This window comes from Salvelinus sp. IW2-2015, linkage group LG15 (assembly GCF_002910315.2).
Source record: "Salvelinus sp. IW2-2015 linkage group LG15, ASM291031v2, whole genome shotgun sequence".
Taxonomy (NCBI): domain Eukaryota; kingdom Metazoa; phylum Chordata; class Actinopteri; order Salmoniformes; family Salmonidae; genus Salvelinus; species Salvelinus sp. IW2-2015.
In genome coordinates, this window is record NC_036855.1 from 42,076,754 (window position 1) to 42,103,041 (window position 26,288).

Below are 26,288 nucleotides of genomic sequence, written 5' to 3' on the forward strand. Positions count from 1 at the left end.
TTACCGTAGTGTTTTTGCGGGCTGTAGTATATGGTAGTATTTACTGTAGTGTTTTGGCAGAAATTACCGTAGTATTTACTATGGTGTTTGGGTTTTATTCTCTTTGACTTAGTAGTGGAGGTTTGAGTAAATCTACTGGGGAAATACTGGAGAAATACTACAAGAGCAAATTTTCCATAACCTGTGGGTAAGTAGAACTGGGGTCTGAACAGATAGTTCAGAGTAGTTCAGAGCGTTTGCTCTTTTCAATAACCTGTAGGGAACACAATATATGGTTTATACTTGGCATGGAGGTTTCTCACTTATTATTGGCACAACTTGGGACATGGGCGAGGGAGATGGGCAAATGAAATACTGTAGTATGTGCTATAGTTAAAAAATGGTAGTGTTTTTGCGGACTGTAGTGTTTTTGTGGATATTATAGTAGTATTTACTACAGTGTTTTTTTGTGGATAATACTGTCTACAGTATACTACAACATTATATAGTAAGTACTACACATGATCGAGGGATACTACAGTGTGTGTATAGTATTCGACAGTGTGCTACAGTTAAATAATTCTATAGTAAGTACTGTAGTATTCTATAGTAAACTGTAGTATTTTTTTATGTGGGAAAACACAATCATGTTGAAGTAAAGACCTCTGCCAAATAATATCAACACTTATATTTAGCGCTTAACCATCTTGGAAAAATCTGAGAAATGTAGATTTTTTTCGTGTAGTTACCCTTTAATTCAGTGTTTCTGTAGTGCATTTGTGATGGAGTTTTCAAAACAAATGGCCACTGGATTGATGCAAATAATCATGATTCTGCATAGGCTTCTTTGTAGTTACCAGGCCTGGAATTTCGGGATTTTAGGGGCAAGCCATTTGGCCTTCAAGAGGTGCCCAATCTGCCATTGCACCAAGGCCATTAACCAAAATATGCAATTCAATTGATAAGAAAGCTGAAAAACACTAGGTGTTCTGTTAAGAGAAACATAAGTGTATGTAAATATACATAAATAATTTTCCTACATGTCAAAGTGTAGGTGATAGATGATGCGTATTGGCTACAGCCTCTCATGTCCACACCGATGCTTGATTCTGTCGACTTACTCGAGGCACCGCAACATCACCCACCTTGGAATCTGAGTGGAGGCAGTCAGCATTTTTTTTATTTTTTAACCATAAATTGAATTATTTGTTTAAAACCTGGATTTGTTTTGTCATTATTTGTTTCAAAGTATAGCCAAAATCAGACCAAAGCCTATATGTTGAGGGAATTATTTTATAAACACTTCCTTATGTCATTGAAATCATAATGTTCTATTGGGTTTCAAACCAGCTTTCTATCATTGTCCAGTAGCCAAAGGCACAATAGTCATATTAGCAACCCATGCTAGTTGTTGSATCTTTAGATCTCCCCTCTTTCTATATTTCTAATAGATATGTTCATCTCTGTCACATTAAACCACTTGCATGTGTGGTACACTTTTGAGATCGGTGTTTTCCCTCTAATTGCATTTTGGAACATTCACACGTATAGCCTATTGTCGTGTGTGCATTGCTTCGCGTATAATGCAAGAAATAGCATAATATTTTATCAACATTCTAAGCTAAACATTCTTATCTGTTGCATCAGCTTCATTGCTTTTTAAAGTTTTTTGATGTAAGCTTGTTTGCATGAATTTGGGATCTATCGTCCCACAACTGTCCCAGAGTATGTTTTGTAATATTTATTTTTTCGCACAGAACAACAAACTGACCAATAGAATAGCTAAACTTTTCTACTTTGGGGGGTAGTAGATTGACATAAGCTAGTGATTTTGGTGTTTGTTGGCTGAGAAAAAGTAATTGTGGACATTTCTTACATTTATAAATGTTTTATTTAACATTTTATTTAACTAGGCAAATCAGTTAAGAACAAATTATTATTTACAGCCTACCCCGGCACGCTGGTTCAATTGTGCGCCACCCTATGGGACTCCTTATCATGGCCGGTTGTGATACAGCCTGGAATCAAACCAGGGTCTGTAGTGTTTGTATTTATTATGGAACCCCCCCCACCCCCCCCATTAGCTGTTGCCAAAGCAGCAGCTACTCTTCCGGGGGTCCAGCAAAATGAAGGCAGTTTATACAAATGTATAACATTACAATACATTCACAGATTTCACAACACACTGTGTGCCCTCAGGCCCCTACTCCACCACTACCACATATCTACAGTACTAAATCCATGTGTATGTATAGTGCGTATGTTATCGTGTGCGTGTGTCTGTATGCATGTGTCAAAATATATTTTATATTTGAGATTCTTCAAAGTAGCCACCCTTTGCCTTGACAGCTTTGCACAGTCATGGCATTCTCTCAACCAGCTTAATGAGGTAGGCACCTGGAATGCTTTTCAATTAACATGTGTGCATTGTTTAAAGTTCATTTGTGGAATTTTTGTCCTTCTTAATGCGTTTGAGTCAATCAGTTGTGTTGTGACAAGGTAGGGGTGGTATACAGACCAAGTTCATATTATAGCAAGAACAGCTCAAATAAGCAAAGAGAAACGACAGTCCATCATTACTTTAAGACATGGAGGTCAGTCAATTCGGAAAATTTCAAGAACTTTGAAAGTTTCTTCAAGTGCATTTGCAAAAACCACTAAGCGCTATGATGAAACTGGCTCTCATGAGGACCGCCACAGGAAAGGAATACCCAGAGTTACCTCTGCTGAAGAGGATAAGTTCATTAGAATTACCAGCCTCAGACATTGCAGCCAATATAAATACTTCATAGAGTTCAGGTAACAGACAAATATCAACATCAACTGTTCATAGGAGACTGAATCAGGCCTTCATAGTCGAATTGCTGCAAAGAAACCACTACTAAAGGACACCAATAAGAAGAAGAGACTTGCTTGAGACAAGAACCACGAGCAATGGACATTAGACCGGTTGCTTGGGACAAGAACCACGAGCAATGGACATTAGACCGGTGGAAATCTGTCCTTTGGTCAGATGAGTCCAAATATGAGATTTTTGGTTCCAACCGCTGTGTCTTTATATTTGTATTTATTATGGATCCCCATTAGTCCAGAAAAATTAAGGCAGTTTATATAATTGGATGCAGTCTATCACAGTGCCATCCGTTTTGTCACCAAAGCCCCATATACTACCCACCACTGCGACCTGTACACTCTCGTTGGCTGGCCCTCGCTTCATACTCGTCGCCAAACCCACTGGCTCCAGGTCATCTACAGACCTCGCTAGGGTAAGTCCCCCTTATCTCAGCTCGCTGGTCACCATAGCAGCACCTACCTGTAGCACGCACTCCAGCAGTATATCTCTCTGGTCACCCCCAAAACCAATTCTTCCTTTGGCCGCCTCTCCTTCCAGTTCTCTGCTGCCAATGACTGGAACGAACTACAAAAATCTCTGAAACTGGAAACACTTATCTCCCTCACTAGCTTTAAGCACCAGCTGTCAGAGCAGCTCATAGATTACTGCACCTGTACATAGCCCATCTATAATTTAGCCCAAACAACTACCTCTTTACCTACTGTATTTATTTATTTATTTTGCTCCTTTGCACCATTATTTCTATCTCTACTTTACACTTTCTTCCACTGCAAACCAACCATTCCAGTGTTTTTTTTACTTGCTATATTGTATTTACTTCGCCACCATGGCCTTTTTTATATAATATATATTTTTAATATTTTTATTTATTTTATATATTATTTATATATTTTGTTTGCCTTCACCTCCTTATCTCACCTCACTTGCTCACATTGTATATAGACTTATTTTTCACTGTATTATTGACTGTATGTTTGTTTTACTCATGTGTACTATGTGTTGTTGTATGTGTCGAACTGCTTTGCTTTATCTTGGCCAGGTCGCAATTGTAAATGAGAACGTGTTCTCAATTTGCCTACCTGGTTAAATAAAGGTGAAATAAATAAATAAATAAATAAATAACTTATAAACGTTACAATACATTCACAGATTTCACAACAACTGTGTGCCCTCAGGCCCTACTCCACAACTACCACATATCTACATTACTAAATCCATGTGTGTGTGTGTGTGTGTGTGTGTGTGTGTGTGTGTGTGTGTGTGTGTGTGTGTGTGTGTGTGTGTGTGTGTGTGTGTGTGTGTGTGTGTGTGTGTGTGTGTGTGTGTGTGTGGTGTGGTGTGTGCTGGCTGGCTTGGCACGGTAGCCCGCTGTTCCATAAGGTGTTTTTTAAATCTAATTTTACTGCTTGCATCAGTTAATTGATGTGGAATAGAGTTCCATGTAGTACTGTGTGCCTCCCATAGTCTGTTCTGTACTTGTAGACTGTGAAGAGACCTCTTGTGGCATGTCTTGTGGGGTATGCATGGGTGCCTGAGCTGTGTGCCAGTAGTTGAGACAGACAGCTCGGTGCATTCAACATGTCAATACCTCTCAGAAATAAAAGTAGTGATGAAGTCAATCTCTTCTCCACTTTCAGCCAGGAGAGATTGACATGCATATTATTAATATTAGCTCTCTGTGTACATCCAAGGGCCAGCCGTGCTGCCTTGTTCTGAGTCAATTGCAATTTTCCTAAGTCCTTTTTTGTGGCACCTGACCATGGGACTTTAGCAGTAATCAAGGTGCGACAAAACTAGGGCCAGTAGGACCTGCCTTGTTGATAGGATTCTTAAGAAGGCAGAGAATCACTTTATTATAGACAGACTTCTCCCCATCTTAGCTACTACTGCATCAATATGTTTTGACCATGACAGTTTACAATCTAGGGTTACAAGAAGCAGTTTAGTCATCTCAATTTGCTAAATTTACACATTATTTATTACAAGATTCAGTTGAGGTTTAGGGTTTAGTGAGTGTTTTGTTCCATATATAATGCTTTTAGTTTTAGAAATATTTAGGGCAAACTTATTCCTTGCCACTCACTCTGAAACTAAGTGCAGCTCTTTGTTGAGTGTTGCAGTCATTTCAGTCGATGTAGTAGCTGACGTGTATAGTGTTGAGTCATCTGCATACATAGAAACTCTGGCTTTACTCAAAGTCARTGGCGTGTCGTTAGTAGAAATTGAAAAAGCAAAGGGCCTAAACAGCTACCCGGGAGAATTATTATATTCGATAGGCTTCCATTAAAGAACACCCTCTGTGTTCTGTTAGACAAGTAACTCTTCATCCACATTTTAGCCATAACACTTAAGTTTTTTCCAGCAGCAGACTATGATCAATAATGTCAAAAGCTGCACTGAAGTCTAACAAGACAGCCCCCACAATCATTTTATCATCAATTTATCTTAGCCAATCATCAGTCATTTGTGTAAGTGCTGTGCTTGTTGAGTGTCCTTCCCTCTAAGCGTGCTGAAACTCTGTTGTCAATTTGTTTACTGTGAAATAGCATTGTATCTGGTCAAACACAATTTTTTCCAGAAGTTTACTAAGGGTTGGTAACAGGCTGATTGGTCGGCTATTTGAGCCAGTAAAGGGGGCTTTACTATTCTTGGGTAGCGGAATGACTTTAGCTTTCCTTCAGACCTGAGGGCACACGCTCTCTAGTAGGCTTAAATTGAAGATATGGCAAATAGGAGTGACAAAACGCTCAGTAATTTTCCATCCAGGTTGTCAGACCCCGTTGGCTTGTCATTGTTGATAGATAATTTTTCACCACTTCCACACTGACTTTGCGGAATTCAAAAGTACAATTCTTGTCTTTCATAATTTGGTCTGATATACTTGGATGTGTAGTGTCAGCGTTTGTTGTTGGCATGTCAACCCTAAGTTTTCTTATCATGCCAATGAAAAAATCATTAAAGTAGTTTGCAATATCAGTGGGCTTTGTGATGAATTAGCCATCTGATTCAATAAATGAAGGAGCCGAGTTTGCTTGTGTTCCCAAAATGTCATTTAAGGTGCCCCAAAGCTTTTTACTGTCATTCTTTATATAATTTATATTTGTTTCATAGTGTAGTTTATTTTTATTTTTATTTAGTTAAGTCACATGATTTCTTAATTTGCGGTACGTTTGCCAATCTGTTGGGCTGCCATACTTAATTGCCATACCCTTTGCCTCATCCCTCTCAACCATATAATTTTTCAATTCCTCATGAATCTAATGGTATTTAACCTTTTTTACAGTAATTTTACAGACGTTTTTACAGTTCTTATTAGTAACTGGAATAAGTAGTTTCATAAATGTGTCAAGTGCAGCGTCTGGTTACTCCTCATTACACACCACAGACCAGCAAATATTCTTTACATCATCAACATATGAATCACTACAAAACTTCTTGTATGACCTCTTATACACTATATTAGGCCCAGCCTTTTGAACTTTGGTTTTCCTAGATATGGCTATTATACTGTGATCACTACATCCTATGGATTTGGATACTACTTTAAAGCAAATATCTGCAGCGTTAGTAAAAATGTGATCATTACATGATTTCATTCCTGTGCTGTTTGTAACTACCCTGGTCCAGGTTGCAGGCACTGGTTATAGTGCCTGCAACACTACAGGTGAGACCTTTAGAGTCTCACCTGTAGTGATGCCTCTAGCACTGAGATGCAGTGCCTTAGACCACTGCGCCACTCAGGAGCCCCACATCTTTGAAGTGCGCCTCGGAATTCAATAAGGTAATAGAATAGGTCAACTTTTCTACTTTGGGGGGTAGTAGAATGATATAAGCTAGTTGCATCTACAATGTCGGCGTTGCATTTACAATGTTTCTGTCTTCACTTGTACTTCGGCATTGTGAGGCCTGTGAGAAGGACCCGATCACGTGACTGGCATTGGTTATTAAGAATTGATATGTTTGTGAGAGTCTCACCTTTACATGGAGGGGTCATATTAGTGTGTAGTCCAAACTGTTCGGACGCTACAGACAGAAGTTGGCAGATCGGTTGTACCGACTTCAGACGAGTCCCAAGACGCGTCTAGTCGTAGAGCAAAACRGAGACCACTACCGTGTTTGTGAGCGTCTCATCTTTCCATAGAGGGGTTGTTCATAATAGTTTGTAGGCAAAACCGTTCGGACGCTACAGACGATTTTGTGAGAAGACCGATTTTCGGGATGTCTCATTGTCTGACAAACACTGCTCTAGCTCTGTCACTTTTCACTGCAGATGCGGAAGGGCGACATAGGTTTATGCGGTGGCTTGAGACACATCCAATGCAAAAAAACTAAACAGATACAATATCTCTAGCTTAAACTAGCAGCTTTTGTGGGGATTTTTTATTATTATGCTAATTAGATTTCCGCTGGCGGCAGGTAGCCTAGTAGTTAGAGCGTTGGGCCAGGCTAACAAGGTAAGAATCTGTCGTTCTGCCCCTGAACAAGGCAGTTAACCCACTGTCATTGTAAATAATATTTTTTTCTTAACTGACTTGCCCAGTTAAATAAAGGTAACATTTAAAATTGTAAAAATGGTGTAACTTTCTAGTTTTTCCCTCTGAGGGAAACAGGAAAGAAAGCACGTGATGATGTAGCTTTTTCAATTTGTTTTATTCGGTGGGTAATGAGCACATAACATAGCAGTAGTGTTAGTTGACTTGAAGGAATCTCTCACTCCTCACATTCTCTCCAGCAACATAAAACAGTCTGAGGAGAAAAGTCAAGGGGTGCAATACTGTCGACCAACCACAAGATGTCACTAAACACACATGAATGTAAATCCAGGTCAACATGAATTCAAACATAATTTCAATAGCTAGCTATGTAGCTATGAAATCCCCCTTGTTACACTGGGTCAAAAGACAGGAGCCCTGTAACAAATAAGTGGAGTAGAGAAATGTGATTCATGTAGCTAGGTAGCAACCGATGTTGGCTGTGGAAATAAGGGCTCCTTTCTGCTGGTAGTGGCTTGCCTTTGAGTTTGCCTACTCCTAGCTGTCTACGACAAAGTTGCCCGATGAATGTTAGCCAAGGTGTTAGCTAGCTAGTTAACTAGTTATCTAGCTAGCTGGCTGGGATTGTTAATTACTAGCTAGCTAGCTGGGGTTGTTAACTACTAGCTTACTAGCCAGCCATCTAGCTAGCTAGCTTCATCAACAAATGGAACTCCCAGACAAACACTAGTTAACTAGCTAGCAACAACCCTAAACTCCTGCTAGCTATAAATACATTTTATTCATCCCTGCTGGTTAGCTGATAATAGCTAACGTTAACTAAATCAGTAGCTAGCCAAACGTTAGCTGGCTAGTTAGCTAGCTCTCTACATTCAGATGGAGTGCAAAACATGTAAATGTACAACAAACATGAGATGTTCAGACATTAGACTTACTGTATACATTGTTATCTTACCTTATCAAACCATGCTGCCTGTTAATTATCTATAGGCTGTTTTAACTTTATTTTTAAAGATTTTTATTTTCATAGAACAGCTTGAAATGATGTGCGTTCTGGCTCATTAATTCACATAGAAGTAGCCCATATCACTGTGGCGGACAATTTACGTTTGAGGCATGCTATGCTAATGTACGCCGTGGATTAGCTAGATGACCAGGAAAATATTCGATGAGAGCCCAAGCACTCCCCCAGTGTTTCCCAAGGTCAAGTATGGACACATTTGCCCATCTCCAGTCAGAACAGAACAGATTACTAATAATTACTTTGTACGTGTGTGCGTTCCTATCAAAGTAAGTGCTTTATTACCTTATCATAATACAGTTTCTGTATATCGTGTAATGTAATTTCTACTGTAGCACACTGTATTTATGGAGCCTAATGTATTTTGTGTGGATGCCTTTACAACCACAGACACGCAAGGTACTAATTTCATAACCTTTGTGCTGTTATGCATAATTGTTCTTATGTAGCTACATTCTTCTATTAGTTCTGTAAAACAATGCTAATGGTGTTAGCTTGTGTTATGTCTTTTGAAGCTGCCCTGGCCTTGTCATTGCATTAGCCTGTGTATTCATTTGGTCTGTTTAGCATACTTCCGCCCCCTTGTGGAGCTCTTCAGTTATCATTCATAAGTGTCATATTGTCAATGCAACGTATTATTTGTATATATTTTATATATATATATATTATGTTGTATATATTTTATGTTACTTTCTTATACTATTGTTTTATTGCTTTATTGTTTTATTGCTATATACTGATTGTATTTTAATTACTAATAATTCCTCTTAATTCTGTACTTTCAGAAACAGTATTTAACATCATAACTGAAACTGGACTGTCTTGTTGAAGATTGAAGCCAGGTTTTGTATGCTAGCAACATACTGTTTGGAGAGGGATTGGGGAGGATGAGGGAGTGGGGAGGAGGATGAGGCAGTGGGGAGGTGGGTGATATATTGTCAATATAATTGCATATTGGAGCTGTATTTGATTTGTATGTGACCTGTATGTCCAATTGCAAAAAACCTAGTTCAGTAATCATCTCACTTGTTAGCTGGCGGTGAACTATGTGGCCATTGAGGGTAGCAGTGTTGATCAGATGGACAAATATTGTCTTATACCACTTGGTGGTTTTCCGAGCACATACAGTTGAAGTCAGAAGTTTACATCATAGCCAAATTACATTTAAACTCAGTTTTTTTTCACAATTCCTGACATTTAATCCAGTTAGGATCACCACTTTATTTTAAGAATGTGAAACGTCAGAATAATAGTAGAGAGATTTATTTATTTCAGCTTTTATTTCTTTCATCACATTCCTAGTGGGTCAGAAGTTTACATACACTCAATTAGTATTTGGCAGCATTGCCTTTAAATTGTTTAACTTGGGTCAAACGTTTCGAGTAGCCTTCCACAAGCTTCACACAATAAGTTGGGTGAATTTTTGCCCATTCCTCCTGACAGTGCTGGTGTAACTGAGTCAGGTTTGTAGGCCTCCTTGCTCGCACACGCCTTTTCAGTTCTGCCCACAAGTTCGGCCACTCCAATACCTTCACTTTGTTGCCGTTAAGCCATTTTGCCAACTTTGGAAGTATGCTTGGGGTCATGTCCATTTGAAAGACCCATTTGCTACCAAGCTTTATCTTCCTGACTGATGTCTTGAGATGTTGCTTCAATATATCCACATAATTTCCCTCCCTCATGATGCCATCTATTTTGTGAAGTGCACGAGTCCCTCCTGCAGCAAAGCACCCCCGCAACATGATGCTGCCACCCCCGTGCTTCCCGGTTGGGATGGTGTTCTTCAGCTTGCAAGCCTCCCCCTTTTTCCTCCATACATAATGATGGTCATTATGGCCAAACAGTTCTATTTTTTTCATCAGACCAGAGGAAATTTCTCCAAAAAGTACGATCTTTGTCCCCATGTGCAGTTGCAAACTTTTTTATGGAGGTTTTGGAGCAGTGGCTTCTTCCTTGCTGAGCGGCCTTTCAGGTTATGTCGATATAGGATTTGTTTTACTGTGGATATAGATACTTTTGTACCTGTTTCCTCAGCATCTTCACAAGGTCCTTTGTTGTTTTTCTGGGATTGATTTGCACTTTTCGCACCAAAGTACGTTCATCTCTAGGAGACAGAACACGTCTCCTTCCTGAGCGGAATGACGGCTGCGTGGTCCCATGGTGTTTATACTTCCGTACTATAGTTTGTACAGATGAACGTGGTACCTTCAGGGTTTGGAAATTTCTCCCAAGGATGAACCAGACTTGTGGAGGTCTTCCATTTTTTTCTGAGGTCTTGGCTGATTTCTTTTGATTTTCCCATGATGTCAAGCAAATAGGCACAGAGGTTGAAGGTAGGCCTTGAAATACATCCACAGGTACACCTCCAATTGACTCAAATGATGTCAATTAGCCTATTAGAAGCTTCTAAAGCAATGACATAATTTTCTGGAATTTTCCAAGCTGTTTAAAGGCACAGTCAACTTAGTGTAAGTAAACTTCTGACACACTGGAATTGTGGTACAGTGAATTATAAGTGAATAAATCTGTCTGTAAACCCTCTTCACCCCAACACCCACACACGCTGGTCCCCTGTTGAGACCCATCTTCCCAAGCACCTCTGTGCAGTCAGACCGTTTGATTATTCTGTACCGCCAGGGCCACAATAATATGCCCCCTCTCTGATTGTCAGAGTGTGACTCCCTCCCCATGGGTTACTGCAGCCAGTGTTACCAGCACTGCCACTACCTGGGTGGGGTACTCCACCGGAATTCCTACCGGCTAGGTACGAGGTCATCAAGGTTCTCATTAGCAGCTTTGAGAAAATCCTTGTATATTATGCTCACCCATCCAGGGGCTTTGGCTTTTGAACCAACCTTGCCATGCAGGCTCAGACTTTTGAGGGGGCGGTGCTGCTTTGTGGGTCCTGACCACGTTCACCTTTCTGTCATGGCTGCGTAGGCTACTTGCAGTAGACCTATAAAATGGATAAGGACTTCTCCTTAATAGGTAGGTCGCTCAGGTCGGTATCTAGGATATGGGGTTGGCACCGTTCCATCATGATAGGACAAAAATAAACTATATATTTGTATTTTAATTTGAAAATGTATGTACCATATCTGTGCAAATATAAAGACTCAGTCTGTCACAACTCCTGCTCGCAGACACACATGGGCTCTGGCATTTGCAACCATTTTCCTTACCTACTCACTTAACTCATCACACTTTTCCAGTCATACAAAATACACAGGTACCCCATCTTACTACACACCCTTACTCCCCTCACATATACAAGGAACTGGAACACAAAAGTATCCGAAGCCCGAAGTACATACCCACATACTGTGTCTTTTGTGTCCTCTGCTTGTTGTGTTTTTATTTCTACCTTGTTGATTCCTGCCTAATTTTGGGCTTTGGGATCTTTTGTGTTGCAGTTCCTTGTATTTGGGGATTTATTATTTCATGAATTGTCCTATCTTTTATCTATTTATAAATACTATACATAAAACATAGAATACAAATTATTTTACAACATTCCCTAACTTGAATAATATAGTGTATTTATAGTTTCTTTATTAATTGTTGTATTTTATTATTTCTGTATTTTTTTTWTATTACAATCCCTGCCATTAATAGTATTAAATGTTCCATTTTATTTAGAATAGCAATGGAGTGGTTTTGGTCTCAAAACAGTTGGTTATCAATGCATAGCTTGTCAATAACGAGAGATACACGTCTCCCTTTCAGTCTATTGTCTTTGAATAATGGATACAGTACCTTGCGTCGCTCTGCGATTTCCTTTGGGAACCGATCGTTCATGCCTATTTTATGCTTTTAACCATTATTTCATCTTTAAAGGATTCTAATTTGTCAATGATTGGGTGCTCGTATCGCTGTCCGAAACGATGTACGTGTTTGAGTTTAATGGTGAGTCTTTTGCCCAGGCTTTTATCTATTATTTTATCTTTAAAGGATGCACATTTGGCAATGATTGAGCACTCGTATCTCTGTCCTCTCTGTCCAAAACGATGCATTCGAGTTTAATTTGGTCGACAGTGTCGCCTGGGATCTGTAGTGCTTTAACCATGAATTCTTTCACCACACTCTTTGGATCTTCATCCTCTTTAATTCCGGAAAGCACCAGATTTTTATCGCATTGATCTAGTCTGTATATCAAGTAGGTATTCTCTTAACAACTTGTTCTCTCTTAAGTTCATTAACGTCTGTGTTGATTACATTGACTGTACCCCTTCAGCTTTACAGTTTATTTTTCCTGTGTCGCGGCTTTCTCATCACTCATTTCAAGGCTTGCCTTCATCTTATCTTTAAGGTCGAACTCAAGCATGCCTAATTTATAATTTATTGATTTTAGCAGTTCGGTTTCCACGCTTACTGTACAGGGTCGAGAAAATAGGTAATCCGTGTCAGTCGAAAAGACTTAGTTTCCTTTTAGAGTTCGGTTCTTCATTCTTTCTGTGTTTATTCTCTGCCATGTTTTTTTTACTGCATTGGTAGTGGTTATCTATAAAATGATCTAGCCTTACAAGTTGTTTTGAGTTATTATCCAGTTTGAATGTTGTTTCCCACGAGTGACCAGATCAGCGTAAATGTGCTATTATTTGGTCATGTTTTGGGGACATAAATGTCTACCCTTTTTCACGAGGCATTCTGCACTGCCATTTTGTTGTTAGTGTACATGGATTTTATAATGTAGTATGTTTTTATGATGTACGCCTTAATGGCATCCGAAATTATATCAGGTGTCTGCTTTCTTTCTGTCCTCTGTCTACATTTGTAATGGTAAAGGTTTTTATTTTTTCATTTACGTATTTAATACATTTTGGGTCCAGAAGATGCACTCTGTTCATTCTCCAAATTCTGTTGCTAAGTGTATTTTCTATTGGTGTAATAAAGTAATCTAATCACAGCCGTTTGAGTAGACGCTGCAGGGACCACTGTAGAATGATCACAGCCATGTTCTTGTACGYGTCAAACGGTTAAATCAGAACATGCGTAGAAGCACCTTTAGCCTTCTCTGGCCTTTTCTGGTTAACCTGAACCCTGTTCCGCTAGCGGAACCCCTCTCCAACAGCCAATGAAATTGCAGGGTGCCAAATTCAATCAACAGAAATCTCATAATTCAATTTTCTAAAACATACAAGTATTAGGCACCATTTTAAAGATAAAATTCTCGTTAATCCAACCACAGTGTCCGATTTCAAAAAATATTTTAGGCGAAAGCAGAACATATCATTATGTTAGGTCAGCAACTAGTCACAGAAAGCATATAGTGATTTTCCAAGCAAAGAGAGTAGACACAAAAAGCAGAAATATGGATAAAATTCATCACTAACCTTTGATATTCTTCATCAGATGACACTCCCGGGACAACATGTTACACAATACATGTATGTTTTGTTCGGTCAGTTCATATTTATATCCAAAAACCTCAGTTTACATTTGGCTTTGCCTCCAAAACATCCCGTGAATTTGCACAGAGCCACATCAAATCTCAGAAATACTCATAATAAACATTAATAAAAGATACAAGTGTTATTCACAGATTTAAAGATATACTTCTCCTTAATGCAAGCGCTGTGTCAGATTTCAAAAAAACTTTACAGAAAAAGCAAACCATGCAATAATCTGAGTACGGCGCTCAGAGACATAAACAACCCAAGAAGATATCCGCCATGTTGGACATAAGTCAGAAATAGCATTATAAATATTCACTTACCTTTGATGATCTTCGTCAGAATGCACTCGCAGGAATCCCAGTTCCACAATAAATGTTTGATTTGTTCCATGAAGTCCATCATTTATGTCCAAATTCCTCCTTTTGTTAGGGCGTTTAGTAAACAAATCGAAACTCACGAGGCGCGGGTAAGTCCAGCGGAAATGTCGGACGAAAATTCCAAAAAGTTATATTACTGGTCGTAGAAACATATCAAACGATGTATAGAATCAATCTTTAGGATTTTTTTATCATAAATGTTCAATAATGTCCCAACCGAAGAATTCCTTTGTCTGTAGAAAAGCCATGGAACGAGAGCTACTTCTCACATGAACGAGCGTCAAGAGTTTGTGGCACTCTGCTAGACCACTAACTCAACGAGCCCTTATGAGCCCGTCCTTTACAGTAGAAGCCTCAAACAGGTTTCTAAAGACGGTTGACATCTAGTGGAAGCCTTAGGAAGTGCAAAATGACCCCATAGACACTGTGTATTCGATAGGCCAAGCTTTGAAAAACTACAAACCTCAGATTTCCCACTTCCTGGTTGGATTTTTCTCCAAATCTACTAATAATATGCATATATTAGCAACTGGGACTGAGTAGCAGGCAGTTTACTCTGTGCACGCTTTTCATCCAAACGTGAAAATGCTGCCCCCTATCCATAAGGATTTACATCTCTGAGAGCTTTCCACACCTGGATTGTGCAACATTTACCCGATATTCTTTAAAACATTCTTCCAGCTCTGTCAAATTGGTTGTTGATCATTGCTTAACAATCATTTTCAGGTCTTGCCATTTTCAAGTAGATTTAAGTCGAAACTGTAACTTGACCACTCAGGGACATTCACTGTATTCTTGGTAAGTAACTCCAGTGTAGATTTGGCCTTGTCTTTAAGGTTATTGTCCTGCTGAAAGGTGAATTCATCTCCCAGTGTCTGGTGGAAAGCAAACTCAACCAGGTTTTCCTCTAGGATTTTGCCTGTGCTTAGCTTCATTCCTTCTATTTTTTATCATGAAAAAATCCCCAGTCCTTAAAGATTACAAGCATACCCATAACATGATGCAGCCACCACTATGAAAATATGGAGAGTGGTACTCAGTAATGTGTTGTATTAGATTTGCCCTAAACATAACATTTTGTTTTCAAGATAAAAAGTTAATTCATTTGCCACATTTCTTTCAGTATTTAGTGCCTTGTTGCAAACAGGGTGCGTTTTGGAATTGTTTTATTCTGTACAGGCTTCCTTCTTTTCACTCTGTCATTTAGGCTATTATTGTTGAGTAACTACAATGTTGTTGATCCATCCTCAGTTTTCTCTTATTACCTCCATTAACTTCTCTAGGGTACGTGATACGGTAGCGTCCCACCTCTTCAACAGCCAGTGAAACTGCAGGGCGCCAAATTCAAATACAGTAATACTCATTATAAAAATTCAGAAAACAAAACATATTTTACATAAGTTTAAAGATTAACTTCTTGTGAACCACGGTGTCAGATTTAAAAAATGCTTTACGGCGAAAGCAYACCTTACGATTATTTGAGAACATAGCCCAGCAGACAAATCATTACAAACAGTAACCAGCCAAGTAGAAGAGTTACACAAGTCAGAAATAGAGATAAAATTAATCACTTACCTTTGATGATCTTCATATGGTTGCACTCAGCAGACATTAATTTACTCAATAAATGTTCCTTTTGTCCGATAAAGTCTCTTTATATCCAAAAAACTGTTTTGTTTGTGCGTTTTCTTCAGTAATCCACAGGCTCAAACGCAGTCAAAACAGGCAGACAAAAAATAAAAATTGTATCCGTAAAGTTCATAGAAAAATGTCAAACGATGTTTATATTCAATCCTCAGGTTGTTTTTAGCCTAAATAATCGATAATATTTCAACCGGACAATAACGTCGTCAATATAAAAGGTAAACAAGAAAGGCACTCTCTCGGACTCGCGCATGAAAAAGCTCTGTGACACTTTAGGGTCCACTCATTCAGACTACTCTTACTTCCTCATTTTTCAGAATACAAGCCTGAAACAATTTCTAAAGACTGTTTGACATCTAGTGGAAGGCATGGAACTGCAATTGAGGCTAAGTCAATGGGGTACTGTAATGGCATTGAATAGAAAACTACAAAACCAAAATAAAAACTTACTTCCTGAATGGATTTTTTCTCAGGTTTTCGCCTGCCAAATCAGTGATGTTATACTCACAGACACTATTTTAACAGTTTTGGAAACTTTAGAGTGTTTTCTATCCAGATCTACCAGTTATATGCATATCATATCTTCTGGGCCCGAGTAGCAGGCAGTTTAATTTGGGCATGCTTTTCATCCAAAATTCCGAAATGCTGCCCCTACCCTAGAGGAAGTTAAACTCTGTAACTATTTAAAGTCACCATTCCTCTCCGGCAACTGAGTTATGAAGGACGCCTGTATCTTTGTAGCGACTGGGTCTATTTCTACACCATCCAAGTGTCGTAATTGATAACTTTACCATGCTCAAACGGATATTCCATGTGCTTTTTTTGTTCGTTTTTTTTTGGCATTGGGAACTCCTGGTCTTAGGCCTATTTTTGATAACACTAACATCTCTCTCTCTCGTCTCTCTCTCTCTTCTCTCTCTCTCTCTCTCTCTCTCTCTCTCTCTCTCCTCTCTCTCTCTCTCTCTCTCTCTCTCTTCTCTCTCTCTCTCTCTCTCTCTCTCTCTCTCTCTCTCTCTCTCTCTCTCTTCTCATGCTTCTCTCTCTCTCTCTCTCTCTCTCTCTCTCTCTCTCGCTCTCTCGCCTCGTCTCTCGCTCTCCTCTCTCTCTCTCTCTCTCTCTCTCTCTCTCATTCTTCTCTCTCTCCTCGCTTCTCTCTCCGCTCTCTCGCTTCTCTCGCTCTCTCGCTCTCTCTCTCTCTCTCGCTCTCTCTCTCTCTCTCAGGTGTTGCCTGTGTAGGAAGAGAGAGAAAAGGAAGGTGGAAATGGAACTGCCAAATCATGCCAAACAAATACTACTGCAACTCAACCAGCAGAGGGCTAAGGGCTTCCTGTGTGACGTCATCATCGTGGTGGAGAACGCTCTGTTCCGAGCCCACAAGAACATCCTAGCAGCCAGCAGTATCTACTTCAAGTCCCTGGTTCTCCACGACAACCTCATCAACCTGGACACAGAAATGGTGAATCCCTCTGTTTTCCGACAAGTCCTGGACTTCATCTACACGGGGAAGCTCCTGTCCTCATTGGACCAGAGTAGTGAGCAGAACTACAGTGCCCTCTTGACCGCAGCCAGCTACCTCCAGCTCCATGACCTCGCCGCGATGTGCAGGAAGAAGCTCAAGCGAAGCGGCGGCAAGCCTCTGCCGGGTAAACTCTCCACCTCGAGTCCGCTCAGCCGTCTGCGCCTCAACAACGAGCGCCTCTCGTCCTCCACCCTCACCGCCTCCCACAACCACTACATCCTCGCCCCCTCCGACGCAGACCAGCCACAGCCTGATGACGGCCTCCGGGACAAGCTCTCGGATGATGAGATGTTCATCGGGAGCACCGCCGGGAAGAATGGGACCTGCGGGAGTGGTAGTAATGGAAACCTCAGTAACGGTTTGAGCGGCAGGGAGACAGATCTCGGGCTGGACCTGTCCAAGAAGAGCCCTCCATCGGCGTGTACCACAGCAGACGCACTCAGCCCTCACAGCAACTCCCAGGGTTCCCCTCAATCTGCCTCAGTATCCACAACCAACAGTGCCTCACTGGATGATTCCACCATCACTCTGCCCGGTTTGGACACCACCGGCCCAGAGCCCATGGAGCTCATACCCACCCCCAAAGCCCCTGAAGACAGTCAGGCCCATCCAGACGCTCCCCCACCTCGCAAGAGCTCCCGCCAGGTAGCCCGCAAGAAGGAGTGGCCCAAGAGAGAGGCTTCTGGTCTGAAGGCTGAGGATCGTGACCCGCCCCTGGTCAATGGTGTGATTGTGGGACCTAAAGAGGGCCGCTCATCCAGTGGCATAGGTGGGGACAGCAGGTGCAGCTTTCCCTCAGACCAGTCCTTCCAGTGTAAAGAGGAGGAGGAAGGAGGGGAGAATGGGCAGGAGCACAGTGACCAGAGCGGGCATAGTGATGGAGAGAGTGGAGGAGGAGGGCACCACAGCGCCAACTATGTGTACCGGCAGGAAGGGTTTGAGCCAGCGTTTGGGGACAACTTGTATGTGTGCATCCCCTGTGGGAAGGGCTTTCCCAGCTCGGAGCAGCTCAACGCCCATGTGGAGACGCACACAGAGGACGAGCTCTACATCAAAGAGGAGGGAGGGGCCTTTGTGAAAGAGGAAGAGGCTGAGGACCTCTCGGCCCCCGTGGCTCCCACCACATTCGGCATCTCCGAGCCACGGCCCTTCAAATGTACCGTATGCAGTAAGAGCTACAAAGACCCGGCGACCCTGAGACAGCACGAGAAGAGCCACTGGCTGACCCGACCCTTCCCATGTAACATCTGCGGGAAGATGTTCACCCAGAGAGGCACTATGACGCGCCACATGCGGAGCCACCTGGGCCTGAAACCGTTTGCATGCGATGAGTGTGGCATGCGCTTCACACGCCAGTACCGGCTGACGGAGCACATGCGCGTCCACTCGGGAGAGAAGCCGTACGAATGCCAGTTGTGCGGTGGAAAGTTCACCCAGCAACGCAACCTCATCAGCCACCTGAGAATGCACACCTCACCCTCCTAAAACACAACATCAAGCCAAAGAATGCTTTTTCATTTTTTCCCCACCTCACAACCAAACAAATGCACATGTACACTCATGCAGAAACACAGGTACACACTCTCTCTCTCTCACACACACACGTAAACATAGATGTCTATACACAACCACCTGGCTTAGTGTGTGTAGTGGTTGTCCAGAGTCAGCATGTGGCAGGATGGTCATGGAAAACAACCCCAGCATGTCCACCACCTCTGGAAGTCTAGATGGGCAGTGTACCTCCCCTTCCCCCCTCTCTCTGAAGTCACCTATGGTGGGTGTGAGGGCATGGACCGGTGGTTGTTTCTCTTAGATCTTGTAAATGTGAATGGGGTACTGCTGTAACCTCAGGCCCACCTCATGCCTCTCAGTCCTAATACACCCTCAACACCTTTACTTGGGAGTATTTAGGCCTTTGACTTTTTCAAATTGATCCCTTCTGGGGGTATTCAGGGTTCCCTCTATACTCCAACCTCATTAGTCAAACAACTACGCCATTCCTCCTTTTAATTTAGACAGGTCTAATATTATTCACTCTGTCAATGATGTACACTACAGGCAATAATTTCAAAGAATGTGTTTTTGTTGTAACCAAACAGCAGCTACTGTATATGTCCAATGCTAATGTGAGTGAACCTGGAGATAGTAGGGATGTCTGCATTAGGGTGGAGGGATGTTGTTGGTCATATCCATGCTTTACCTAAAAGTTTTATGTCTGAGTTTCCAGATGAGGGGCTCAATTTAATTTACTCCAGACACACACTCACCTTAAAGTCTCCACTCTACAGCTGGTCTCTGAGTAAGAGAAAGAGGGGAGGTGGGGTTAGTCATTTTGCCCACGAAAGCTCATCCTGGGATACAAAAAAACTAAATGGAGGTACTTGTTTTACTCAAAGAACCTGTAATGTTTCTGTGAATGTTTAAACTGGAAGGTCTTCGGATGTTTCTTCTTGGGGAAGGGGGATATGGGGTGAGGGTGGGGCAGTTAGTTGAACAGGGAAGAGACGGGAGGGAGGGGGGTCGGTGTAGGCTGAACTTCTCGTTTGGTGGGTACATTTATTTTTTGTCAGTATAGCTTTCCTCCCCTTACAAAAAAGAAAAGCTTATTTCGATAGGCTTGTGAACTCGCTACCTCTGATTACTCTTACGTTGATTAGTTGAAAGTTGCTAAATGTAATTAATTGTATAAAGTGTGTAGATAGTAACTTTTCCCCTAATGCTTTAACCTGCTTTAACCTGCCCATCTCTCAACACAGGTTTTTCATGCTTTTTAGATTTTTATATGTTAACATTATTTTAACTGTCTTTTTTTCTTCTTGTCATAAAGATAGCTTTCCGGGTGCTCTTCTCAATGAATAGGCCCCCACCTCACAATGTACTGTATTTTCTTGCAAATAGTGGTTAGTGAGTTTAGATGCACAGTGTTCCAAAGATCTAATGAATGTTAAGGCGGACGGAGCTGACTAACACATTTTGCTAGACAAGTTCATAACCAAAGTAAAAAAAAAAAAAAGATGTACTTAAGATATATAGCATACTTAATTATTTCACTTTTGATTTGTCTTTTTCCTGTATGAAAAAACAATTTAAGAATTGTATTCTAGGTCCAGACAATTGAAACCCACAGTTGTGTTGGACTATTGACCAATGACTCTTGAGACTCTTGAGTTTCTGTATGGTTTGCAAGGAAAGCTTGTGCTGATTGGTGGGCTGGTGTTAACATAAACTTTACATGTAAAGTAACTGTAGAGTTTACAATGTTCCCTGAACTTTATTTTTATTTGTAACAAGGGTCCTTCTCATCACTTTATATTCCCCGACCTAAAAGCAGGACTTGATTACATTTCATGTGTTCTGTTCAGACCAAAAAAAAGAAGAAAAAATGATAGAAATTATAATAATGACATTTTTTATGTGAAGTTCTAAGTTTGCTTGTTAGTTTATTGAGCCAGACTTGGGAAAGCTTGTATTGGAAAGGGAGAGGCAAGGATGCACTGGACAGCTCAATTCTTCTCTCAATTGTATTCACTCATACCGCATGGTTATGGAAATGTACATTTTAGTAATTTAGCAGTGCTCTTATCCAGAGTGAATTACAGTAGTGAGTGCATACATTTTAGTACTTTTTTTTGTACTCCCAGTTGCCTCCCATATGGGCCATTCTTATAGAATATTTATTTATTAGCATAGTACTACAAATTACAAACACTACTACAAGAGGGATGCATGTCCCTCTACTGTAATCATTCTCCACTGAAACCCAAGCTGTCTGTCTTAGCTTGTCCGGTGTGTCCCGACTCTTATGGTAAACTATGGGGGGAGAGAAACCTTCATTGCAAGTTTTTGGTATAGGCATTCCTCTATTATTTTGGTTTTACCTATCTTTTTTATTTCTATTCCTCCTTCATCCTCATGGTTGGTCTGTGGAATGTTTTGTCATCATATAGGGATGCAGCTGCAGTCATACAAGCATCGTTATCGTTTCAAGGTAACTGCGTCTTGGACTCTGAGATGTTACTTTATAAAAAAAAATGTTTTGCTGTTCTCGCCGAGGTAAAAGCAGTTACTGCTGAGTGGTTGCATGGTACGTGTGTATTTTTACCCCCCCCCTCACCATCACCACCCACCCTCCAACCTGAAATCCATCATGTAATTAATTGTTTTCCTGTGACTTCTTCTTACTTATTCGGGAGTCCACGATGCATTGCCTTCAGACGCTATTGTTCTTGTCAGCACTTAAGCAGTACAGCGTAATGTCTGTGACGCTCAAAAGGTCTTTTTGTACAGCAAGATCTCTAGCCATCTCTCCAAAGTCTTTGCAGCTGCAGCCGAACTAGCGTTTATTAGTTTGGCAAAAACGAAAAAAATATTAACTAAAACTGCGATACTACTACTACTACTACTACTACTACTACTACTACTACTACTACTACTACTACTACTCAAATACTTCAGGGATTGTTCTGCATCTATGAATGTAGGACTCTCAGCTACATTTGTAAGACATAGTATTGTATCAATTTCTCTGTATTTTACTCATGAGAAAACCAAAACACTAGTTTCATATTTAAAAGATAAAAAAAATGGGGGGTACTTTTTCAACTAACACAAAGAGCCTTAACAAAAGGCGGGGCAGCTCAATACAAAAGTCGACTTTTTAGTTAGTATCATAATATGTTCTGAAATAGTCGCAAAGTTGTACAAAGAACTAAGACCTAAAAAAAAGCTCATACCCAAATCCACAAACTATTTTTTAAACCAAAGCACATTTGAATGATTATGGAACAGTGTGTGGCAAAAAAAATGATACATATGTATTTATCTCATTGTTTACATAAACTTTTACAGTTTTACAGACCTCAGTTGAGGCTCGGCCAGTCAGAGGTGTGGTTGTATGTGTTTTTTGCTTTTTCCACAGAGGTTTTGCTGCCAAAACAAAAGCTTCAGCTTCAGCGTCAGCGTCAACCCTGCGGCAGACTACTTCATATTTAAATTGGGGAGGGGGTTGCAGTTTTAGGGGTGCATCGCCCCCCCTCTGCCAGCTGGCTTTGGGGTGACCTTGTCCCCCTGCCCTATGAACCGTCTTCAGAAGATGGGACTGGGGGGATGGGACGGGACAGGACGGGGGTTAGGGTGCTGGATGGGGGGGGGGGGTGTTGCTGTTGCACGAAGGGCTGGGATGACGTTAGAACTCTCTTAGGCTGCGTTTACACAGGGAGCACAATTCAGGTTTTTTTGCACAATTATTGGCAAAAGAGCTGATCTGATTGGTCAAAAGACAAATTAGTGGGAAAATTATTAGAATTGGGGTGCCTGTATAAATGCAGCCTTACTGTACCTCGGGACTTTAAAAACATAATTGAAAACTATAGTGACTGGGATTTGTTAATTGCATGTGAGCAGGTCTATTTGCTAGGGTCTTAAATGAAAGATTAATCCATTTTGAATGTGATATTGTATTTGTGTATTTCTGACCGATATTCTATGTATTCCCAAGGTCATTTCATGTTTAATGTGTATCTGAGCTATTCACTGTTCAAGCAGGCAGAAATACTGCCGGTATGAATCGTTTTTCATCATATGGCGCAAAACTTGAACGGCGAATAGGTCCGATACACATTAAATGACCCTGTAAATACATAGAACATTTCTCAGAGATGCACAAATATGATATAACATTCAAAATGAGTGAATCTTTCCTTTAACTGTGAATGTTCTTGATGTTTCTGCTTATTTGATGTTTGGAAAGGATGATGATGATTTCTTAGCTGCCTGTGTTCTGCCTATTTGTAAAAGCAACACAATCTTATGGCTGGCCTTGCCTCATACAAAGTTGGTGCAAACACTTATTGACAGTGTTCTTTTTTTAATCAAATGTCTATTGTTGTCAGTGATGAATGTATTTATTTCTCTGGTCCTGCACTTGCCTCCGCTAAGACTTTTCTCAGTGTGTGAGACTGAGGTTCAGGCAGGACCCTTTTTGGTTGTATTTTATTTTGAGGATTTCAAGCGGAGAAACAAAAATGAGACACAAAACATAGCCATCAACCACAATCTGTGAAGTTGTAGACTTTTTTGGGGGTGAACAGATTCATTTTTATGTCAAAATGACGACGACGTTCTATGGCATTTTTGTATCTTCTCTCTCAGCTAAAACAAACAACATGTTTTGGGTGTCAAGAGGAGTTACTCACTGTTTGGCTGGACATAGGGGTTTAAACGATTAACTTTAACCCCCTGTGTACCTCTGTCGATGTCTGTCGGGCATCGTGGCTCATCTGTGGGCCATATATTGTATCTCTTCACAAACATCCTCTGCCTGGGTGTTGCCAAGCCACTGCCATTTAGAAAACCTATTCCTCCTCATCAACCTCACCCCTTTCTTTCTCCAAACGATAGAGTCGTCTCTATGATGTACATTTTTTTGTCTTAAACCACTCGCCGCTTATCATTTCTCTTGGACTTTTTTATTTGTTTGTGTCTCTGACAATTCTATAGAGTGAGGGGGTATTAGGGCTGCTTTTTTTAAGCCTCTCGGAAGGTCCAGTCGCGCTCATATCAGTTCACATTAATTGCAGTTTACTCTTTCTCTTACCTCATCATTGTAGTGTTTCTGTGTGTTTCAAAAATATAGTATCATTATGCAGTGTTACAAAGCTTTAAGAAACGTTATACAAAGTTCTGGGAATTCAAACCATGATGTTTTCCCTACTCAAAGCTTGTCCGAGTTACCTCTCTTTGTATTACTGTAGTTACACCCATGCGATGGTCTAGTTTCACCTTTTTTCTCCCTGTTGTTGTTGTCCCCTGTCTATTCACCAGGTCTGGTCTGTGCTGTGTCTACGGAGTAGCTCCAATTTACCTAATCAAACTAAACCAAAGCTAGTTTTGAAATGGCGTCTGGCACACCACAGTGTGTTCTAAAGCCAAGGAGTATCTTTAACCGCTAAGCTTTACTACCACTCGCTATACCCACAATGTAGCTTACCCTACACCAACCGCCCTTTGACCCCACCCTTAGCTTCCATGACTCTGCGGCTAACGAAGCTAGTGATCGTGATTTCTCCCCACATATCTGTGACTTCAGTGTGTTCCACATATTCGACATCAGTATTTACCTCCAGGGACAAAAAAATGATTACCTCAACTCTGTGTTTACTTGCCATTTTACATCTCAGCATTTCTGCAGATACAAATGTATTTTTTACTCGTTTTATTTTTTTTTTACCGTCCAGTTGTAACCAAAATATCACTTATTTTTTAAATAGTGTTTGTTAGTCTTGTCAAATGACTCCATGTTGATGGAAAGACATTATTAGCTGCTAAACTAGTACTTGAAAACTTGATTAAAGAAGTTGTCCGTGAAGCAGGTATGTCAAGCTTCTCTCGGATCCATGAACAGCCGCCGTTCAATAATGTATCAGGATCCAGGGGCTCAGAGGTTCTGGAATGGACATGTAGGGTCTTTGACTATGAATAATTGAGGGCTAACATTCCCTCCCCCCATACACACACTCTTCTACACTTGTTTACACACACACACACACACACACGGCCTAATGCCATGACCTCCTCTTGCTAGCGGCAGCACCCAGGCTGAGCCCTTCTCTCCACTCCTCTGAGAGCTCGTATTCAGGTCAGAGCTGTCGCTACGGCGATGGGGCTCGCTAACTCAGTGTCATAAAAGTGTAATACAGCTGACCTCAGCACTCACAACCTTGCAGTCTTAATATACAGTGGTGAGAAAAATAAACTGTTATTTTATGATCTTTTCATTAAAAGCTTGATCGAAAAGCCAACCCTGTTGTTGTCGTCTGTCTTTAACTGTTGTTGTCTGTGGGCTTGTCTATTTAAAAGTGTGTGTGTGTGTCTGTGTGTTTTTGTGCACGTATATACACGCACATGTCTGTGAAGTATGTACTTATGTATGGACTAAACAAGTGATGGATATGTCCTATACAGTATATGTAAATCTTTCTGTCTACCTTGAAAATGATCGTTGCCTCAGGGTTTGAGGTTTGTGTGCAGTCGAAGAACCTGTGTGTATGTGTGTGTTCACTAGGAGCCATTTCTGAAAGCCCCATTATTGCTTTTGTCTATCTGACATGGAGAGAATGCTGAAATGGCCTACATCTATGACAGTTATGACCTCTCCATGTCAGTTAAGAATAAGTGGCACATAAAGACCTAGTTTGCAATGGAAGCTCCTGCAGTATGTATACCTGGCCTATCTCCGTACACACACACACACACATTATACTTCCCAGGCAGGGTGTGGCTGTCATAGCTGAGGGCTATTGGCTGGTCTATCAGATAAAGCCAGTGGTAGGTTGATGGAAAAGGTGTGGCACATGCCCTTGACTGCCTGCATGGTGAATTTTTTTTTTTTATATATGTGTACACGTATATATCTCAGGCCATTCACTGAAGTCAAATACTCTCTTCTCTTCTACTCTTTCTTCTACTCTTTCTGTCCCTTCCTGACTTTCATGCCTTCCTTTCTGGCTTTGGCTCTCACATCTTCTGTTTCACTCTCTATCCCACTTTCACTCTCTATCCCACTTCTTCCACCCCCTTGTTCTCCTACCTTAATTTTTTCAGCTCTTTCTTTTTTCATCTCTCCTTCATCCTCTTTCTTTTTGCTCTTCCCTCTTTTAATAAAAGAGGAGAGGAGGGAGCGGGCACTTTTATGGCTGTTGTATATGTGCCATTTGTAATGTGGTGCCCCTGGAGGTGTCATATGCTAAATAACCCTGAATGGGGTCAGGGAGGAACAATGACTCTGTCTATACCCCTGCACTGTCCTCCCAGCCTCCAGCCCTCTATCTTGCCCCCACCTAGCACCAGCGCCAAGCTAACACAATGTGTGTGAAGTGGAATGGGTGTGGGGAGGGGGTGGTCGGGCACTCAAGGCTTATACACAAATTATCCTCTGCATGGCAAGTGTGCGCATGTTTGGATACCAGGCTTTTCATTTTGAGTCATGTTCCCAATTTTCAAGACGA

General features: G+C 41.0%; 1 protein-coding gene across 2 annotated transcripts in view; it reads left to right on the plus strand.

Annotated features, from left to right (window-relative positions):
- LOC111974150 (hypermethylated in cancer 2 protein) overlaps nucleotides 1-22,405 on the plus strand; it is a 55,819-nt gene extending 33,414 nt beyond the window's left edge. For both annotated transcript variants that reach the window (XM_024001771.2, XM_024001769.2), the window contains exon 2: nucleotides 16,986-22,405. In XM_024001771.2, the coding sequence (XP_023857539.1) occupies nucleotides 17,026-18,768 (1,743 nt within the window). In that variant the 5' untranslated portion in view covers nucleotides 16,986-17,025 and the 3' untranslated portion in view covers nucleotides 18,769-22,405. The remainder of the gene's footprint in view (nucleotides 1-16,985) is intronic.
- The last annotated feature ends 3,883 nt before the right edge of the window (nucleotides 22,406-26,288 follow it).